At 40.2% G+C, this 22,463-nt stretch overlaps 1 protein-coding gene across 4 annotated transcripts in view; it reads left to right on the top strand.

The window, feature by feature from the left end:
- Positions 1-2,050, top strand: part of LOC115414701 (heparan sulfate glucosamine 3-O-sulfotransferase 5) — a 192,178-nt gene extending 190,128 nt beyond the window's left edge. For all 4 annotated transcript variants that reach the window (XM_030127969.1, XM_030127968.1, XM_030127971.1 and 1 more), the window contains one exon: positions 190-2,050. In XM_030127969.1, coding sequence (XP_029983829.1) covers positions 190-1,120 — 931 coding nt within the window. In that variant the 3' untranslated portion in view covers positions 1,121-2,050. The remainder of the gene's footprint in view (positions 1-189) is intronic.
- The last annotated feature ends 20,413 nt before the right edge of the window (positions 2,051-22,463 follow it).

Raw genomic sequence — 22,463 nt, 5'->3', positions numbered from 1 at the left:
TTTAGCTTCTTGTAAATGTTAAGCAACTTTTGAAAACACAAAAAGTAATATAAAGGTTTTCTTTTTCAGACTATAAAAATACATGTCAAGGGCTTCCTCTGGAACCTACTAATTCAACAAAGCATTATATTTCATTCCAATTATAATGAAGTTACAATCATTTTGAAGCTCTTTTTTTCTGCATTTCAGGCTTCAGCCCATCTGCCCCATCGACAGCAGACAGCCACCCCCTGAACCAGAGCAAATTCCTCTCCGCACCCTGCAGTTTAAGCGTGGCCTGCTCCATGAGCTACGCAAAGGCAATGCCACGAAAGAGCAAATCCGCCTGCACAATCTGGTCCAGCAGCTGCCACGAGCCATCATTATCGGAGTACGTAAAGGAGGCACCCGCGCCCTCCTGGAGATGCTCAACCTGCACCCGGCGGTGGTCAAGGCGTCACAGGAGATCCACTTCTTTGATAATGACCAAAACTATGCTCGAGGAATTGATTGGTACCGGGGGAAAATGCCCTTCTCCTTCCCACATCAGATTACCATTGAAAAGAGCCCCGCCTACTTCATCACAGAAGAAGTCCCTGAACGCATCTTCAAGATGAATTCGTCCATTAAACTCCTCATCATCGTCCGTGAGCCCACGACGAGAGCTGTTTCTGATTACACACAAGTGCTGGAGGGCAAGGAACGCAAAAACAAAACCTACCATAAGTTTGAGAAACTGGCCATCGACTCCAGCACCTGTGAAGTAAACACAAAGTACAAAGCAGTCAGGACCAGCATCTACACCAAACACTTGGAGCGCTGGCTTAAGTATTTTCCCGTCGAGCAGTTCCACATCGTGGATGGGGATCGGCTCATCACGGACCCGCTGCCTGAGCTGCAGCTGGTCGAGCGCTTCCTCAACCTCCCCTCCAGGATCAGCCAGTATAACCTGTACTTCAACGCCACCAGGGGATTTTACTGTCTGCGATTTAACATTGTTTTCAACAAGTGCCTGGCAGGCAGCAAGGGTCGCATTCATCCAGAGGTGGACCCGTCGGTGGTGACCAAACTGCAGAAGTTCTTTCACCCATTCAATCAGAAATTTTACCAGATTACTGGTAGGACATTCAACTGGCCATGATGAGCTTTGAGCTCCCACAGATTGGTGTTTTGTTTTGTTTTTTACACCAAGCAACAAAATCTCAGACTATAATAATAGCACTTTGACTGAATTTAATACAAGAATGACAGTGTGACCAAATATAAAAGGAACTTGATCTTAATTTGTTTTTATGTGTGTAAAAATAAGACAGAATTCTTTGATGGTTTGACTAAAAGATTCAGTTCAAAGCACTTGATCCTGCTAATGAATTCACCTGTCTGTCACTGCTCCCAGAAAAAAGCATTACTCTTCTGTGTGATTAACTAAAGAGATTATTTTTGTTGGAGTTTGAAAGGCTATCAAACACTGATATTCATGCTGTTAGGATAAGCTTTAAGTGTAATGTGTTTTCATCTTAGAACAACTGAAAAGATGACAAAGCGGCATCTGATAAACTACTAAATTACTCATTTGTTCCCTGTCACATTGTTTATTTGACTAAAATTGCATGTGCAATCAAGATGCCATGTTACCTTTGTAGGCTCTTGTCTTGGTTTTCTCCTGTTAAACACGGTTTTCAGCATTTTCTTATTGTATTTCATTTTAATCCAGGCTGTGATAAATCCATTCAAAAAGGCCTCCTTTAATTCTCAACACCGTTAAAGAACATGGGCTCATCTCAATAGGATCGTCCTCTAAGCTTGACTAAAAACCATTTAGGAGTCAAGCTTGTGTTTTACTGTTACATGTGTGGTTTCTTCTCCTCTTCAGCTTTCCCACAAGTTTGCAAATTCCCCGGCCAAAAGCCATATTTAAAAAAAAGTTGTCCTCTGATGATTCTTGTCAAACCAACTGTTTATTCTATGATGATTAGCAAATTGTGTCTGTTCCTGTGAAAATATTCATTCTGTATCAGTATCAAGTGTATTGTTAAAAACAATGTTAAATTAAAATATCATGTGAACAGTTGTCTGCAGATTTATTCTTGGCATTTTTGTTCATGTTCGTAAGTATTTTATTTAAATATTTGATGGTTAATTGGGGTTCAAATATGGGATTTAACCCATAAAGATCCAAACATCCAACATCTACCAAAATCATCTACTGCTATAAACTGTTTAATGTTGATTCACTAATCCATGTAAATAATTGGTGTAAAATACAGTTTGTCATCTTTATATACTCATCAGATATGACCCATTTGGATGTCAGAGGCTCCGTAGTGAACATGGAAACACAGTCATCTTCTACAACATTGATTCACCAGTAAAACCCATGGAGTTGGATCAATGGCAGTGGATGGACACACTCGGTTTATGTTCAGTTAATAATAGATTTTGCTGAAAAATTTACTTTTTCTTCAGTTCTCTCTGTTATTGATATAATAATCATCAACTTTACTCTGAGCTTTTATGAACATCTCCATGATTAGTCAATTAAATGTTGGAAAATACCTAATTTTCACTGAAAAAAGCACAAAATACAGAAGATAATATTACAATAAATGGTGATAAACCACTAAAGGACAGCTAAATATAGAGGAAAAATTCATTTTGGAACTGCCACAAATGTCACACTGGGTCCTTATGGTTAAGACAGGCCCATAGAGTTAAGGTTTGCAGTCTGATGCCTCTCCAGCGGACAGTATTGGGACTTTGTCAGGGAATGATGAGAGCTGTGGCTCAGTCTAATTTCACAAAGTGTTATGTAGAGATTAAACACTAGCCTACAATTTGTTATCCAGTGAGCTTGGTGTTAAAGTGTTGGGTTTTTGGATCAGAGCCTGGCTGTTTTCCCCTTTTATCTTAATGCTAAGTAATTAGCATCCAGCTCCAGTTCTCTGTAAGTACCAAGAACAGCATCAATATTCTCATCTCATTCTATCACAAAACCATTTTTTCCAGAAAACAAACCAAATTCCCAAACATATCTATATATTTTGCTTCTTAAGCTGCATTTGAAATCCAGTTAAGTCTGAAGAAAGAAAGCTCTGTTTGTAAGATTTCTTTGTAGAAATCCATTGGAGTAAGGGATTTCATTTAAATTTTGTAATCCCACTACATATAGTTCATGTTTCGTGACACAAACTTGTGTTTTTGTGAAACACATTTTGCACTCTTCTGCTTGTAGTTCAACTGCATTTAGATTTGCACAGTTATTTCCATAATTTCTAAGTATAATAATTACCTGAGTACACATTTCCGGCCACAAAAGGTAAATTAATAACCCGCCCCCAAAGGGGAGGTAAGGGGTATTGTTTTTGGTTCAGTTTGTTTCTTTGTTTGTTTGTTAACACTTTAGCAGCAAAATTATCAATTGAATTCATACCATATTGGGTTTATAGATTGCCAGTGACCCAGAATAGATGTGATTACATTATGGGAAAAGTAGGTCAAAGTTCACATTTTTATGATGTTTAAAAATCTTTGTTTTTTTTCCCCATTCACTTTTAATGGGTGAAATTTGTTTTTGCTGTCTATGTCTATGCTGACATCAGCACATGCACAGACATGATGACAGCCGCTGGATCGATGCTAAAATAAGATACAATATGTGCGAGGGGTGGGGTTTGTTGAGCCTGGCACCACTTTTTTTTAAATTTTCATTAATGCTTTTCTGTTGTAATTGCTCTCCTTTCTTTGACTAAACTTTCTGTAATTATGATTCTCAGACAGACACCAACATGTGTCCACCCTGTTACAGGCGATATCTGTGCTGTTGTAGAATGACAGCAGGTCTTCAAATCCTGCCATTCTACAGTAACAAGGATAATGCTGACATCTAGTGTTGTGCCATTGTACACAAGCAGAGCAGCTCATGGATCCACATCCCTTTGGTCAAGAAGTAACGGGGTTTAGCCTTATCCTGCACAGTCAGGATGTCTGGATCTACTGATTCTGACTCGCACAGCAGTTAGTCCTCAATCACACATTTACATGTAAAGTGAGTGGTATTTTTGCAACAGGGTTATTCCTGTTATCCTGTTACATTTTGGCCATATAATCTTTAAAATTACATGTCTTAATATTTTTAGGATTCACAATTATAACATGCTTTTGGGAATACATAGTCAAAAACTAAGCTGATGGAGAATTACAGACTGAAAAAAAAACTGTTATAAGTAGGGCTGAAACTATTGACAATGTCACTAGTTGACTAGTCAGATTATGAACTGCAAAACAAAACAAAACAAAACAAACAAAAATAATGGACAATGATTCTTATTCATATATTGCAGCAATGATAAAGACACAGATACCACAGTTGGATCTGGTCCACAGGTCATTAGTGGTTATCAGGTGCACCTGCCATGCAGGAGGCTGCAGATGATCAAGGGCCATCTAAGTGGCAGAGGGCCGGGGGCAGAGGGTATGGAGGAGGGGTAAGGGGACTGGGGATGAACCGTCCAGGTTGCAGAGGCAGGCACCTTCCCTCCGCCTCTGAAGAGGCCCCTGACCGTCAGGGCCAGAGTGGAAGCTCCCTGCTTTCTCACTTAAACGCTGGTGATGGGGGGCAGGCAGACACTCCCTTACTCCCAATGGTCAGAGGCCGCCTAACAGCTGATGATGGGGGACAGGCAGATGGGCCCTCACTCTGGACAGTGAGAAGCAACCTGACAGCTGGTGTTGGGGGGCAGGCATCCGCTGGTGGTTCAACCAGAAGGCTATGAAGAAGGGAAAAGTCTGGCGTGTAAGCTGGAGAAATCTGTGTATGGTCTAAAGCAATCTAAGCGAAACTGGAACAGAACTTTACATGACTATCTAACTAAAAATGATTTCACACAAAACCCAGTAGATCACTGTGTCTATGCCAAGGAGACAAAACATGAAAAGGTGATTATGATTATCTGGATGGATGATTTGATAATTGCAGCCAGCAATGAAAAAGTAATGAAGGATGTAAAAGAGATGCTTTCAGAAAAATTTTAGATGAAAGATCTAGGTAGACTGTGGCATTTTATTGGCATCGATTTCACTCAGTCTGATGGATGTGTAAAGATGTCACAGGAAGCATATGTTCATAGGATATTGGAGAGATTTAAAATGCAAAACTGTAAACCAAGGGAAACTCCATGTGATCAAAAGCTGTGTTACACAGAAGATGCTGTTAAGATGTGTGATGTGAAGATGCATAGAGAGGCTGTCAGTAGCCTAATATATTTAACAACATGTACACGTCCAGACTTAAGTTTTGTAGTAAGCAAACTATCACAATATTTTGTGAGCCAACAGAGGAACAGTGGAGAACTGTGAAGCATGTGCTAAGGTACCTCAAAGGCACTACAAACAAAGAGATGTGTTTCAGGAGAAACGACAAAGAGATTAGGTCTAGTGGCCTATAGTGATGCTGACTGGGCAGCTGATACCACTGACAGACGTAACACTACAGGTTACTGTGTAAGCATTAGTGATAACAGTTCTTTAGTTTCATGGAAAACTAAGAAACAACCCACAGTAGCATTCTCAACCTGTGAGGGAGAATATATGGCTCCGGCCTCTACTGTACAGGAGTGTATATACCTAGAGCAATTATTGGAAACCATTGATGATTACAAATACACACAAACATTAGTGTATGATGACAACCAGGGAACAATTGCATTAGCGCAAAACTCTGTGAGTAGACAAAGATGTAAACACGTGGACATTAAATACCACTTTATAAGATCTATTGTGAACGAGGGGAAAGTGACCCTGGTATATTGTTCAACTGAGGAGACGGTCGCAGATATTATGACCAAACCTGTCCCAAAATTTAAACAGAAAAAGTTTGCAGGTCTTATGTTTGGTGTCTAAGAGTGGAAGAGGTCCACATCTGTATTGTACCCTATTGTGTGTGCATTTTTGTTGTTGTTTGGATTTCACAACCTGAGTACAAGTGGGGGTGTTGAGATATATTCTATTATTCAGTGTACTCAGTCGTGATAATATGTGATATGCGACTGTAACGCAGTTCTAATGAGGTGTAGTGTTCTGTTTTCACCACAGTGTGGCGCAAGCCAAGTATGCTGTGTCAGTTGTGTTCAGAGGTCATCGCTCAGTCTCAGTAACTAGAAGTATAAGCTCATGATCGGTAAAAGCAGAATAAACCGGATGCCATAAGGCTAAAGGTTATCATTGCCTCCATCAAATTATTCCTCAAGTTCAACGCTGGTGAAGTTGCAAAGCTCAACACTGTCGGTAACGGCGTTGTAACGTTTCAGATAGTAATGAATTAGATTATCCGTTACTGGAAAATAATAACGGCGTTAGTAACACCGTTATTTTTTAACGCCGTTATCCCCAACACTGAAGAGGACTGAATTATAAGTCCAATCAATTTTTTTTGATTGCCACTTACTGTCTTTTGCTCTCAAATCTCTTTTTTTGTTGCAAATCCATTCTTTTTGATTGGTGAATAAAGAAACAAATGTCTCCACTACACTGAAAAAAGTACAACAAAGCTGTTGTTCGTTTCATGTGTTTTTTCCCTCATTCCTCTAGTTGAAAAAAAAAAAAAAAAATCCTTTGCTCATTGAAACTAAACTTTCTAATTTATGTGCATCGACTAAACCTGTTTAAGATGTCCCAGGGCTGCAAACTAGTCACCTTTCGGCGTAAATCGCCGTTTTGAACTCGAAAGGGACCATTCATATAAATATTGTAGATCCGTAAAAAAAAAAAAAAAAAGGGGGGGGGCAGCGGCGGGGGGCTCCGGTCCGGAGCCACTGAAGCCGAGACGGCGGGGGAACGCAGCGTGTACACAGGTGCCGGAGGAGGGAGGGAAACACACCGGACGGAGAGCACAGAGGTGAGCGGGGGGGGGGGGGGGGGGGGGGGGGGGGGGGGGTACTGATAACATCAGATGTCTTCATTTCACCGTAAACATAATGTAACATAAACAAAGATTGGTCCTGACTGGACGTCCCAGCAGGACACTGACCCCAAGCATACCACCAAGGTAGTGCAGTAGTGGCTCAAGGACATGACCCAGTCAAAGCTCTGACCTAAATCATATAGAGGATCTGTGGAGGGAGCTAAAGACCAGAGTGATGGGTAGGAGACCATCCAACTGGACCCAGCTGGAGGCTTTGGTCCAGGAAGAGTGGACCAAAACCCCACAGGAGACAGAAGAGAACCTGTGGACACTTACAGGAACCATTATCAAGAACAAAGGCTACTCTGTTGACTATTAAGAAAAGACTTTGGACTTAATAAACCTAGGGTATGAATAATTTTGAACATGGCGTTTTTAGAAATCCTCTAATAAAATACTCCTGAAATAAAGTATTTCTCCAAGTATCATTTGTTCTTATTTCCTCACTTGTGTATCACATATAAGTCACAAACAAACTTGACAAAACTCATTCATTTCATCACAAAAACAAAAAGTTACAAAAAATGGCAGGGGTATGAATAATTTTGAGGACGACTGTAGGAGCGAAGTGGCTAACTGTAGTCGATAATAGTTTTACTGCCGCTTTCTGAGATCGCATCTGTGGAGCAGACACAAACCCCTGTCATCATTCGCTTTTATGTTTCTCTTATACATATTTAGCAGGAGAGGTGTACATATGCAAATATATTTTTTCTGATAATTGCTGTCTTTTGTTATCAGATTGGTGACTTACTGATGCTTCAGATGTCTGGTAGTGGACAAGGATACACTTCTACTCCACTGAAAAAAGGTAACTACACAGGAGCTGTTTTTTTTTTTTTTTTTGTCTTTTTACTGACCCTTTCAAAGTTAGTAAACGGACAGTTTTAAAGGCAAGACCATAATGTTCAATGGAGAAATTAACATTAGCCAGAAAATACTGCAAAATAAGATTATTTTGACAAATGCCATCCACTCTGCTATATGTAGTGTAGGTAATGCAATAACTTGAGGAGGGAACATTAGTCAGTCCCTCCAGGATTTTGCAGCTAATTTTTCTGATTGTTGCGGCCCAAAATGCCTGATTTCGCGGCACATTTTCCCAAAAGTTGTGCTGAAAAGTTGTGATTTTTCTTCCATTAAAACTAACCACTACTACACATCCACTTGCAAATTTGTCAAGAATTTCAGAGGCTTACGGGAATATCTCTGGAGCCAACGTTTATCCGAGAGTTGGACAAACATACGGCCAAGATGTTGTCACTATTCAACTCAAAAGGTGGAGCGCTCGGTGAATGGATGAAGCCTTTAATTATGGAGTTAGCTCAGTTATGTACTTTTGCAATGTATGAAAATTTTAGTCTTACAATATGAATTAATGTGGGTCCCTGGCTGGTTGTGGTGGGGGATAAATCATGTCTCTCTAAATAAATTTGAAGTAAATTAATGTGTATTTTAGAATCCATCTTAAACGGTTGAAAAGAGGAGAGACACTGTGCTGAGATGCCTCATAGAGTACACTGGGGAGAAACAAGCTGACATTATTTATGAGAACCAGGTGTCAAAATAACTGTGGCCGATTCAGCTTATTTTGTACCAACGCTTTTATTGCTGACACTCAGGTGAACAGTTTCAACAGTGTCTTGTAAAACCTTTCTTCTTCCTGATCCTCACTGATTCTGCTCTCTGATTGGCTATACATCATGTCTGTCTTTCTTTTGTCCCATACCTTGACATCTCCCCCTCAAATTATCATCCTTCTCAATACTCACATTTCAAACAGACATTATTATACTTAGCTTTTAACTTTTCTTACCATTACCATACCCCTTACCACAACCAGTATAAGGCATCATAAACTGTATAACTTTACTTACACTTTTAACTTACTGTACTCTACAGTTTAGCTTTCTTCTCCATGAAACAATAATAATATTTCTGTTCCTTTTCTCTTTAACTTTCAGACAACATAAAGTATTCTTGTGACATTGTAATATGATATTACATCAAAATTACATGTCAAGTCTAACCACAGGTTTACAGACTCTTCCAAACCTTGTTACTCTCAGACTCTCCTGAGAATTTGTCTCAGGTCTCTCAGTTTCACACAGTCCCTGACTAAGGTCCTGATGTGGTGTTTCTGTTCCATTTGGTTGTGTGCTCGCTTTCTCAGTCTCTGTGTTAACTGATGGTAATCGTTGGAGATGTCGTCGGTTCCTTCTCATCTCTCCTCCTCTTGGAGAGAGAACTTGGTAAGAGCGAGGAGTGCAACTTTTCTGAAGAACTGATGCTTGTCCTCTCCATGTCTTATTGTCATCCAGCTTCATCAAAACACGATCTCCAGACTGTAAAAGAGGAAGCTCCTTCACTCCATGTCTCCTGTTGAAGTAGAATGCTTGTTGCTGTTTGGCCTCAGCGTCTCTGTGTCTAACAAGATCTTTATCAGGCCATTTTGGAATAAGATTCTGTTTCAGTGAAGGAAGAGTTGTTCTGATTTTACGTCCCATGAGTAACTCTGCTGGACTAACACCAGTAGATGTCGCCGGTGTTGCTCTGTAACACATCAGTGCCAAAAGTGGATCTTCCTGCTTAAGGATGCGTTTCGCAGTCTGAACAGCACGCTCAGCATGTCCATTTCCTCTTGGATTGTGTGGACTTGAGGTGATATGCACAATGTCATACTGTCTGCAAAAGGCTTTCCAGTCCTCACTTGTGTATTGTGGACCGTTGTCACTCACAATCTGTTCAGGGATACCAAACCTTGCGAATGTTGCTTTTAACCTATTGACAACCTGTTCTGTTGTAGTGGATGGTAGGTGTAATATTTCTAGATAGCGTGAATAATAATCAGATATGACAACATACTGCTTGCTGTTATACTCACAAATGTCTGTGGCTATCTTTTGCCATGGTCTATCAGGTAGTGGTGTAGGTATTAGTGGCTCCTTTCGCTGTGCGCGTTTGTTCTGCTGACAGAAGTAACAATTTTCAACTCTGTTTTTGATGTCTGCAGATATGTTAGGCCACCACACTGTTTCTTTTGCTCGTTCTCTACACTTAGATAAGCTCTGATGTCCATCATGTATGCGTTCAAGTATTTCTTGTCTCATAGAATGTGGAACTACGATGCGACATCCTAATGTGACCAAACCCTCACATAATGACAATGAGTCTTTTACTGGGTAATAGTCTCTTACACTGTTATTTACACCGCACACTCTGGTTGGCCAACCGTTTTTAATTAATTCTCGCACACTATGAAGCTGCTCATCTTTCTGCGTAGCAGATCTTAACATATCTAGTTTCTGCTGTGAGATTGGCCAGCTGTGTGTGACTGCATTGACATAACAAGCAACATCAGTCTCTGTAGTGTTGTTTCTATTATTTACTGGGCTACGAGATAAAGCATCAGCAATGACAAGTGTCTTGCCTGGTGCGTACTCTGCCTTACCATTAAATCGCATCAGTCTCATTAAGAGTCTTTGGCACCTCACTGGCACCGTGTCCAGATCTTTACTGTTTATCAGTGGCACCAGAGGCTTGTGATCTGTGATGAGTCTGAATCTGTCCATGCCCACCAGGTATTTTTGAAACCTCTCACAGGCCCACACTCCTGCTAAACACTCCTTTTCTATTTGTGCATACCTGGTTTCAGCATCTGTCAACCTCCGTGAACAGTAAGCCACTGGCTTCCAACTTTCTCCATATAGCTGAAGTAGAACGCCCCCTATCCCATAGCTGCTCGCATCTGCAGAAACAGCAGTCTGTTTTTGTGGGTTATAGTGAGCCAACACTGGTGCGGTGATGAGGGCTTCTTTCAGTTGCTGGAATGCTCGTCGCTGTGGTGCATCCCACATCCAGACAGTGTCTCCTCTCAGTAGATCATACAAAGGACCCGCAGCTGTTGCCAGGTCTGGTATGTATTTACTCATGTAGTTAATCATGCCCAGAGCACGTTTCAGCTCCTGAACATTTGTAGGCTCTTGTAGTTCGCTGATGGCATTCACTTTACCTGGGTCTGCTCTCACTCCGTTTGCGTCAACAATGTGGCCCAGAAATCTCAGCTCTGGCTGTCTGTACACACATTTCGCCTTATTGAGTTTGAGTCCAGCCTGCTCCATCCTCTCCAATGTGCTCTGTAGGTGTTTGTCGTGTGCAGCCATGTCCTTCCCATGCACAATAACGTCATCCATGTACACAGCTACACCCTCTAGTCCTTCCAGCAGCTCATTCATCTTTCGCTGAAATATTTCTGGAGCAATATTTATTCCAAAAGGCAACCGCTTGAAACAATACCTCCCAAATGGTGTTATGAAAGTGGTTAGGAGGCTACTGTCCTCATGTAGTGGTATCTGCCAGAAGCCGGAAGCTGCATCCAGCGATGTGAAAACTGTGGACCCTGACAGCTTTGCCAGTGTCTCCTCTGTCGTTGGCAGTTGGTATCGCTCCCTTTTAATATTCTCGTTCAGTTTCTGTAGCCCCACACAGATCCTCACTGCTCCTGTTGGTTTCATGACTGGCACCATGGGCGCACACCAGTCTGTGGGTTGCGTGACTCTCTCTATCACTTCCTGTTCCTCCATTCTTTGCAACTCAGCTTGCACTTTTGGAAGAAGTGGTAGAGGAACTCTTCTTGCTGTGTGGACAACATATGGCACAGCTCCTTCTTTCAGGTGGATCTTTACTGGCTCAGTATTAAATGTTCCCTGATGTCTTGCTGCTGCTCTAACCTGTCCTACTCTTTTAACCAGCCCCATTTCTACTGCTGTCTCTCTGCTCAAGAGGTTGCTGACTGTTACTCCTCTTACTACGTGTATATTAAAGATGTACTTCTTCTGTTTATGTAATGTACTAGCAGTGAACTGTCCCACAATATCTAATGTCCCACCTGGGCTGTCTAATGGCCTGCTAGTCCTAACTAACTCTCTCTTAGGCTTAAGGGCATTAAATGTATCCAGGTTCATTACAGTAACGTCAGCTCCTGTGTCAATTCTAAACTTCACTGGTGTATATCCTATATTTATTTGTTCTGTCCAATGCTCAGCACAGCCCTGATTTACTTTACTTACTGCTCCTAAGTAAAAGTTTTCCTCAGTATCTGCGTTACAATTAACCTCTCTTACTGATCTAGAAAAACACTGTCTTGCCCAGTGTCCCCTTTTTCTGCATTTCCTACACTCAGAGTCAATTGCTGGACACTTAGCTGGGGTTTTATGTTTTTCTTTTCCACATCGACGGCACTTGGCGTCTCTGGATTGAGCCCACTCCTGCCTGTCGCTCCTCTCCTGCTGCTGTCTCCCGCCTCTCTTCGCTGGCTGCCGGTGTGTCACCTCCTGCACGGTGAGCGTTGTCTGTTGCTCCTGCTGACTGATCTGGTGAGCGACGTCCTCGGCTTGCCTCACCATCTGCACAGCTGTTTCCAACGTGAGGTCGGACATGAGCTGCAGACGTCTGGAGAGCTCTTTATCGCGGATTCCGACAACCAGTCTGTCTCTAATATGTTCATTTCTCTTATTACCAAAGTCACAGTTCTCACTCAATTCGTAAAGCGCACGTATGAATGACTCCGCCATTTCCCCTTGCTTCTGAACTCTTTGGTAAAAACATGCTCTCTCGTGTATGGTGTTTGTCTTCGGTATGAAGTAGCTATCAAACTTAGCTAGCACGGTGTCGTAGTCGTCCTCATCCTCTCCTTCTCCAAAGGAAAACGACTTGAATATATTATCAGCTTCGGCACCCATGGCGTATATTAATGTGCTAACCTGGACCTCGTCGTCCTCCTCGTTCAACTTAGCTGCCGACCTGTACCGAGTGAATCTCTGTCGCCAGGCAGGCCAGTCTCCGGGCCGCTCAAAGTTGAAGTTATCTGGCGGTTTAAACTTCGCCATGGCGTTGGTCGTCTCTCTCTTAGAGCACTTCTGACACCATGTCAAAATAACTGTGGCCGATTCAGCTTATTTTGTACCAACGCTTTTATTGCTGACACTCAGGTGAACAGTTTCAACAGTGTCTTGTAAAACCTTTCTTCTTCCTGATCCTCACTGATTCTGCTCTCTGATTGGCTATACATCATGTCTGTCTTTCTTTTGTCCCATACCTTGACACCAGGTACCATGTATTCCATTTTGTATAGATCCTTAAAAATATTTTTCAATTTAATGGCCAAAATTAAAGTGCATTCATGTTACTGAAAGTAGGTTTGTGGTGAGGGGTAGAATATACAGTATCTTGGTATTAAATGATTTTAGTCATGTAACGTTTTTGTAAGGACTTAAAAAACAGGATATGTTTAATTTCCTACTTCCTGAAACATTTTTTTAATAGAATTTATGTCTGAAATATTATAGACAAGGTTGTATCCATCTTTGCTGTAGTTACCTCTGCCAAGGAGGTTATGTTTTTGCCAGGGTTTGTTTGTTTGTTTGTCTGTCTGTTAGTGTGCAACATAACTCAAAAAGTTATGGACAGATTTGGATGAAATTTTCAGGGTTTGTTGGAAATGGGATAAGGAAGACATGATTAAATGTTGGTGGTGATTGGGGGGGGGGGGGGGGGGGGGGGGGCACTGATCGTTAGTGTGCAACATAACTCAAAAAGTTATGGACAGATTTGGATGAAATTTTCAGGGTTTGTTGGAAATGGGATAAGGAAGAAATGATTACATTTTGGTGGTGATCGGGGGTGGGGGGGCCACAGGGGGGCCACTGATCAGCCTTGGCGGAGGTCTGCGCTCTCTGAGTGCTTCTAGTTTATCTCTGGTTTAGACATGGTTAAATCCCAGATTACACTGGAGGGTTATTTCATAAAACTGGCTGACTCTGTAAATTAGGCTTGGCCAAGTCTGGCTAATTAATTGTCATTTTAGTTTCAAACCCTGGTTCACTCTGAGTCTGGCTCGGGTTACTATGGAAACTGAGCCAGAGACTTGGCCTAAGTCTCTGCATGAACCTGAACTCTTTGTAAACATTGCACTTTTATCTCACGTTTTATAGCCCCAAAATGTTTTAACAGATCATTGCAACTTAATTCAGAAAGTTAGTTTGTCAGCTTTAAATGTGGAGTAAAGACTTACTTATTGCTGATATTGTTAATCGTTCTATATTTTACAAATATAATTAACCTCGATACATATGGTCAATTTATTTTATTTTAAGTGGAAAGTCAGGTAATGAACTAAGGAGGAGTGCTTAAATACTCGTGTCAGATTGGGTCTAATCAAACTGTTGAGGTGTTGGTGTGTTGCAGTGGAACACTGGTCAGCCTCACACTGTAGTGCTCTGAAGTTCACCCTTTTTGCTTATTGTTTCATTCCTCTCCTTGTGCTGCGCCGATGAAGATCGTGCTTTTCCTCAGTTTTCTGCTCAGTTTTCAGGCTGCGCCTCTGTAATGTAGCACGTGAGTCCTATATTTGCATAGGTGGGCGAGTTACATTTGATTGTATCTTGACTCCTCCCAAGGGCTGCCTGCGTACGCTGTTTAATCAGCCCAACTCAGGTGAGCTTGACTGGGACAAGCCTGCACTAGTGTCATGAAATACGATAAGCTCAGACTCTGATTTAAGACTTTGTTTATATACAGAATGTGCTAATTCTAAGTGGTACTTGGAACACCAAATATATTTTCCAAGGTGGTATTTGATGTGAACAATTTTAAAAAGATCTGAAGGTTTAAAAGGTTGTCTTGAAACATTGAACAGACTGTTAAGTTTAAACAATATTTGTATCCTTAAACAGACCAGCGGGTTTACTGAGGATCTCGGCTCCTACCCAGTGATGATCTTCATGTGTGAAGAGACCTACGGGATTGCAATCGATGGCCAGCCAGTCGTGGAAGGTTTAGCCACGTTGGCAAAATCTTGTTGTCTTCTGGTTGGTATCATCTATGCTCTTGATTTGAAATAGCCACCCAAAGTTAAGCACACCTTTGAGGTCTTCCAGAGACTTTTCATCGGGCTGAATCCTTTGCGCCCCAAACCCTCTACAGGGTGAGTCAGAAAAAACGCTCTTTTCATTTAAAGAAATTGTACCACTGAAATGGAAATGCTTATTTTTCTTTTGATTATACAGTCATATTGATGTGGTTATTGAGCATGTCTGGCGATTGAATCATTGATTTATGGCATAGCATAACAGAGGGAATGTCCATTGTTTATTGTGCACCGAAATATCTGCCAACACAGTTTATGCCACCGTGAATGAAATTGAAATTGTCAACCATTACAGCATGTTTACTCGCCATCAAAATGTTTTGTCTCAACGAAGTCGTCCGGCACGACCTTCAACCTGGCTACCATTCAGATTGATGCAAATCTGTGCTCGTTGTCGCATCTCTAACACAGCTCTTCTCGCCATTCGTGTTCGTCGTAGGGCTTGGATTTCAGCTGTGATGCGATTTCGGAGTTCCTGAAGAGTTTGTGGAACAGTCTGATACACACGGTTTTTAAGATACCCCCACAAGAAAAAATCAAGGGGGGTCAAGTCCGGGGATCTAGGCGGCCACTCTCTCTCCTGACCCAAACAGACAACTCGATGAGGAAATAATACCTGCAATCGCTGTGGTCTTGCCATGATGAAAACTCCCTGGGCACTGTCATGTAGGCCTATGTCCTGAGTGTGAAAGCAAAGCCCCGACTCCTGTAATTGTTGACAATTTCAAGTTTGTTCACTGTGGCATACATTGTGTTGGCAGGTATTTCAGTGCCCAATAAACAATGGACCTTCTCTCTCTTATGCAATGCAATAAATCTATGACTACATCACCAGACATGCTCAATAACCACATCAATATGACTGTATGGTCAAAAGAAAAATCAATGTTTCCGTTTTAGCAGTACAATTTCTTTAAATGGAAAGAGCGTTTTTTCTGACTCACCCTGTAATAGATACACAGGTTTAGTCAAGAAATTGACCTAGGTTTGCAATGATTGCATCATTAAGCAGATGGTCAATCACTTATCAGTTCTCTCCAGTGCTTTAGTACAAGTTTGAAGTTCTTATTTTGCGTTGGTTTAAAATCTTTCATTTTTCTATTGTCTTCAATGTTGATATAACCAGTTTTCAAAAGGATGATTTACTGTATTATACAAAAAGTATTCAAAAATCAAATTAATACTCAGAGGTCTTCTCTTGCTGTCACTTGCTGAGAATGCCAATTCTAAGTATTTGCATTATTTTTGTCTAATCTGCGACATGTAGTTTGGCAAGTCAAATCACTATTAAATCACTCCACTATTGTCGTAACCATAGCAATGCGTAAAAACTGAAGCAAATTAAAATCGGCATAGCTTGTGATACCAGGTGAATGAGAGAAACGTGATGTAACATGGATTTTGAAATAACTTTCAGTATTATTTGGCTAAAACTAAATTTGAATGGAGGGGAGGAGAGCTGAAGTTCTCTGTGCATGTGAATTAAAATCTCTGGCCGGACGCTGTGTTTTGCCACTATGTGGAATATTATTTGAAAGTGTTTTTAAGACGAGACTTGACCGTGCGTTTGTGAACAGACGGTGCACATTGCTGAAACACACAGTGCATCGAGGGGAAAGTCCGCAGTTTAATCCTTACCTATATTACATAAACACAATCCTTATATTACATAAACACATTTTCTTATGGGTGGGCAAATTGGCAATAAAAATCAATTTGTGATATAAAATTATAAAAATCAGCTAATCATGCACTGCATTCATTTATGCTCAGCTCTTTGTCTTTTACTGCACCAATGTCTGTTTAATTTCATAAAGAAAGGAGGAGGGATCAATAGTAACTATTAAGATTGGATTGGATGTACATTGAATCTGTAGATTTACTCAAGTAAAGATAAATGAGCAAATGTACCAAGTAAAAGAATATTAATTACAGTAGATTAATTCTTATTGGTCAGCTCAAACAACGAGGAAGCATGCATTATACAATTTTAATGCACGTTGTGGAGTTAAGAACACCACGACACACAGCGGAGCAGTGTTACTTGGCGAAATGCATTGAAACCGTAGAAACCACTCTTCCAAGTTGTTTAATCCGCTCATACCATGGTCCCACACAGTGAACATTTCATAACAAATGTGTATTTATTTTGCAAAACTCGCCAAATGTGTTTTTTTATGCATAACAATCATTGTCAAGTGAAAGGAAAAGTGACTAATATTAGAGGCCGCGTGCATCTGCTGCTCGTAGCCTGGTCTTCACTTTATGTCCGACTTCAGTCTGAAAGTCCTTGTTTTTATGACGTGGAACTTTTATACACCTGGTCTGGGTAGACGTCAGTCTGACATTTAACACGAAACGCGCAGATGGCAGGTCACAGCCTGAGCATCGCGGCTCCTGGTACGGGGAATGTGGCTCACTCACTGCCATTCGCCGATGACCCTTCCTGCTATCTCCCGTGAGATTTACCATGGCTGTTTCAGCAGGGAACTGCGGACTTTCCCCTCGATGCACTGTGTTTCAGCGATGTGCATCATCTGTTCAAAAATGCACGGTCAAGTCTCGTCTTAAAAACACTTTGAAATAATAATTCACATAGTGGCAAAACACAGCACTCGACCAGAAATTTTATTCACGTGCACAGAGAACTTCAGCTCTCCTCCTCTCCGTTCAAGTTTTGGCCAAATAATATTGAAAGTCACTTCAAAATCCATGGTACACCCCGTTTCCCTCATTCACCTGGTGTCACAAGTTATGCCGATCTTAATTTGCTTCAGCTTTTAGACGTTGCTATGGTTACAGCCATAGCGGAGTGATTCAGTGATTTGACTTGCCAAACTACATGTGCATTAGACAAAATAGTGCACGACAGATAGTATTGGAATTCTCACTGACCATAGTATAAATAATTAAAATAATGAGTGATATGGCTATCAGACATTTAACTGTGATGATCTGGTAATCTGGGAAGCTTGTTGAATAGCGATACAGTGTATTCATTTATGCTCTGTTCTTTGTCGTCATTTTTACTGCAACAATGTCAGTGTACATATAATAAAAATTGTAAATGTTTAGTATTATGATGAACATTGGATTGAATTTGTTGAAGATTTTATGAAGGCAATGATGGCAGTAATCTTCTGTGTAAGTCAAAAATTTAAAAAATTGTGACGTATATCGCCCAACCTAAGTCTTATCCTAGTCACCAGTTGTCTGATTTGATGATTTGGTGATAGAATTGAGTTTTCCCATCATCCTTGAAATATATCTCGCAGTACTGAATTTTATTACACTACTGTATTTTATTTTATCATTATTGTTATTATTATTTTTGGTTAAGAAAAGGGCTTTTTGTTACCAAAGAAAATATGCACTTTGCTGCCACTGGCTGGCATGTTCAAATGTGTTTGGCTTTTATTATAAAAAATGTTTGTTTAAAGATTTTATGCTGAACAAATGTTCAATAAAAACAATGCAGAAAAATAACTTTGTTTTTGGCATTTCATTTAAGTTATACTTAATAATAAAAAATAAGTTGCATTAATCACCCAAAAAATTTAGTTTGAACACAAAAATCTGAATGAAATTGATTATCATGAAGTAATTGTTGTGCTTTATCAGAATATAAAAATGGGTGGTAAATTATTAATTTGAAAGAAGTTGTTTTGCTTTGTGAGAACACACAAATATTCAGTAAATTGATCATCTCAAAGTAATAGTTTTGGCTTCTGTCAAACTTAATTTAATATTTTGTATTACTTAATAAAGAGCTGAAGTGAAAGTACACAAAAGTCCGATGTAACCTCTTAGGGCATTTTTAAAATTTTTGATGAAAGTAACACTTTTTTACAGTGTACCAGGGCCTGTTCTCCACTCTGCACTGAAAGTGGAGAAACTGCTGACTACATTCTTCCTCCGCTAGCACCAAGGGCCTTTTTCACAGGTTTATACCAAGGTCATGGGTCTGACTCTCACAGTCGCACCACCACTTCTTTGTCTTATGCTTGTACCAAGGGCCTGCTTTTCACCTCTATACTCTCATCAAGTGCTAATCTGCTTTTACAACACATTACAAAAACTGACAATACTGACTTGTTGCTTGCCAATAGGAAACACATCCTCTTCAGCATACGTCTTAAGTCCAACATTTTACTCATATCCTAGTCTTTAAACTACTGCTGTAATGAAAGTGGTTCTCTGGCTTTCACCTTGGCCTGGAGATGATGGCAGTGAGGCACCCATGATTACCAACATTATGACCACTCATCTTTTCACTTAACACCACAAAAATAATGCCAGCAATCTATTCATGTTAGACAGCTGACTGCTACTATGTATAAATACTAACAACCTCAAATGTCTTCAATGAAGTGAGTGGAATTTTAACAGTATTCCAACTGTTATTAAATATTTTGTGCATTTGTAGATCTACTGGGATCTGTAACTTGTAAACCATAAACAGGCATAATGTTCAAATTGCACTTATTTTCTGAAGAAATTCAGGTTGTTCATGTTATTCACATTTTTTTATTGACTCTTGGTAGGTTGTAAATAGAAGATAATGGTGTTTCCACGTTCATGGAGCCTCTGTCCTCTTTCATGGTCATCAGATACGACCCATTTGGACGTTCAAACTGCATTTCACACCAATTATTTACATGTATTGATAGGATTAGTGGATCAACAGGTATTAAACAGTTTAGATCAATAAATATTTTTGGTCACCCGTGGATGTTTGGGTCTTTGTGAATTAATGGAACTATATCTTTCTATATATAAGTAATTTGCTGGGGTGGACCAAAACCTGTGGACCACTAAAGGAATGTTCACACAGGTTGGTCCTCTTTTGTGTTCCTACTGTTTTTGTTGTGGACTACTAAATCCTCATTATCCTGTACTACATTTTGTTTATAGACACTGGCATGTTTTAAAGTGGTTTAATTTTTTTTTTTTTTTTTACCTTCCACCTCTTTCAGTTAGACCAGAGAAAGGTTGTTTGGTCTGTGCCATGGTGCAGAGAGGTTTTGCAAATTTGGTTTGAATCAAAATAGAAAGGGCAACGCTGAAATCATACGTGGACTTCCACAGCTTCATAACACATGTGTAATTCTATATTTTGTAGGTTTGATCTACAGGGTCATCTGTTAAAACATCAGTGGTGACTATGCAGCAGTAACTTACAATATTCTCATTTTATTTGATGAAGGGATGACCACATAAAGAATATCCCTTGATTCCTGTGGGCAAACTGGTCCTCAACAGAAACCCAGTAATATGTCTATCTATAAATGTGTTGAACAACTAAAAAATCATCTTTGCCTCTTTAGGATCATCTGTTCACCTTACCCTGATCCACATCGACATCAGCTGAGATCCAACTACCTGCAGATCCCTGTCAACTGCCCCTACAAAGCCCGGGTGACCAAGTACCAGTGCCAGTGTCAAAATCGTGAAGGTGCTTGAATTTTAGTTGAAGTGCTTGACAGTGCTTGTAATTCTAATGCTGAAGTAATTTATTTATTTATTGTGAATATTAACTCTGCCAGGTTAGATGTCAAACCAAAGCTACTCACAGAGAGGTGATGCATTTTGAAAAAAAAAACTTAATGTCTAAAAGGAAAATTAGCCAGCGTTCTCAGGTTGACTCCAGGTACATTTTTATTTTATTTATATTCGGGTCTGTGGCAGCACACGGCGCATGGGTAATGACGTATGCGCTTTAAGAATGAAATGAGACTCAGCCCGGCAGACCCGTGAGGCTTTGATACTGTACAACAGAGAAGGATTGTTCACAAGTCCCGAACCTCGAGTCCAAGTCAAGTCTGAAGTCTTTTGAGGTCAAGTCTCAAGTCACTGTGTGCCACTTAAGTGTGACTCGAGTCTAAGTTGTAAGTCCGAGTCCCCATCTCTGACCTGAACAAATATGAACAACCTGAAATGTCTTCAGAGAAGTAAGTGTAATTTTAACAATATTCTGCCTATTATGAAATATTTTGTGTATTTGTAGACCTACTGGGATCTGTAAGTTGTAAAACAATAAACTGAGGCATAATATTGTTCAAATCACGTTTTTTTTCTTAAGAAATTTCAGGTTGTTCATGTTATTCACATTTTTAAGGAATCTTTGTAGATGTAAACACTTTCATGATGTAATTTTACTTTTTTCACTGTTATTTTATTGGTCCGGTCCACTTGAGATCATATTGGGCCCGGATCTGAAATGAGTTTGACCCTCCTGGTCTCTGGTCTGTAGAGCCTCAAACATTCACAAATGTACATGAGCAAAGCATTGGCAGAGTCATCACAGGGGTTGTTTTGTGGCCGTTACTGACTTTAGACTTTTAGACTTTTAGACTCTTAGATTCTGTTGGGTTTCTGTAAATTGACTTAGAGTCTGGTTTTGACCAACTCTATATATAAAATGTCAAGAGATAACTTTTTTGTGATCTGGCGCTATATAAATAAAATTTGATTGATTGAGTGATTTAATTGGTTTTCCCCTGTAAGTCGCTTTGGAAAAAAGCGTCTGCCAAATGCGGTAAACATAAACATAACATAAAACATAGACTTTACTGTGTTGTAAGTTTTTATAAAATGATCAAGGAATGAAGAATGTCCACCGAAAAGGGCTAACATCTGGCTTCCTCTAACCCAGATTATGCCTTCGGAGACCTGTTCAACACCATCGCCAATGGAAGCTTCCCATCCTGGACTTTCTACATCCAGGTCATGACTTTTGAGCAGGCGGAGAAGTTCTGCTTCAACCCCTTTCGATCTTACCAAGGTACTTCATCCTGCTGGCACAACATACAACAAACAGGGCTATGAGGGTGTGGCTGTGAAAAGTCATTACTATGTACTGTAAATGTCTAATGTGCTGTTTTGAAGAACTGACAAGTCTTTTAAAGCTGCTGGAGACTTTCGTGACCAATTTTTCATCAAATCTGTAAAACCTCAGTCATAGCCTAAGTATCACGAATCTATAAGTCTTTCTGTGATTACTCACCTGAATCTCTTGCATTACGGTGAACGATTTCGAAATGCCATCCACCATAAACAAAGCCATGTGTTTACATTCAGAACCGGGAGGTAAGTCGCGCATCTTCGGAATTTTTTGTCATGATGTGCATTGTGGGAAATGGAGGCTCGTGCTGCCGCTGTAGGGAGGTTCGCGCAGCCAAGCCATGTGCGCAGATATTTTTAGTGATCCGATCCGTCCCCCCAAATAGATCAGTTTACAATATACCGATTCCAGAAGGTGGAAGCCTGGAGCAGATCCATGCTGACTTGGGAAAGCAAGGTGTTCAATTATCCACATAATCCTCAGTTAATAACAATGCACAGCTGATCCATTAACATCCCAGTGCTTGTGCTGTCTTACATGCCTATGACTAATGGTGCATCAAATTACACACACAAAAAACAAATAAAATAAAAAATAAATAGATAAATAAAAATATCTGTATAATAAACTTTAAATGCACCCTTTACACTTCCTTCACATTTTTTCTCTTAGATAAATCATAATCAAGCCTCAATATGATAAATCTTTATTCCACTTTTCCCACTATGTGGATTCTGTCATCCATTCATTCATTT

Source organism: Sphaeramia orbicularis, chromosome 24 (assembly GCF_902148855.1).
Source record: "Sphaeramia orbicularis chromosome 24, fSphaOr1.1, whole genome shotgun sequence".
In the NCBI taxonomy this organism is placed as follows: domain Eukaryota; kingdom Metazoa; phylum Chordata; class Actinopteri; order Kurtiformes; family Apogonidae; genus Sphaeramia; species Sphaeramia orbicularis.
Note: the sequence above shows the minus strand (reverse complement) of the source record. Positions and strands in the feature narration are given on the sequence as shown.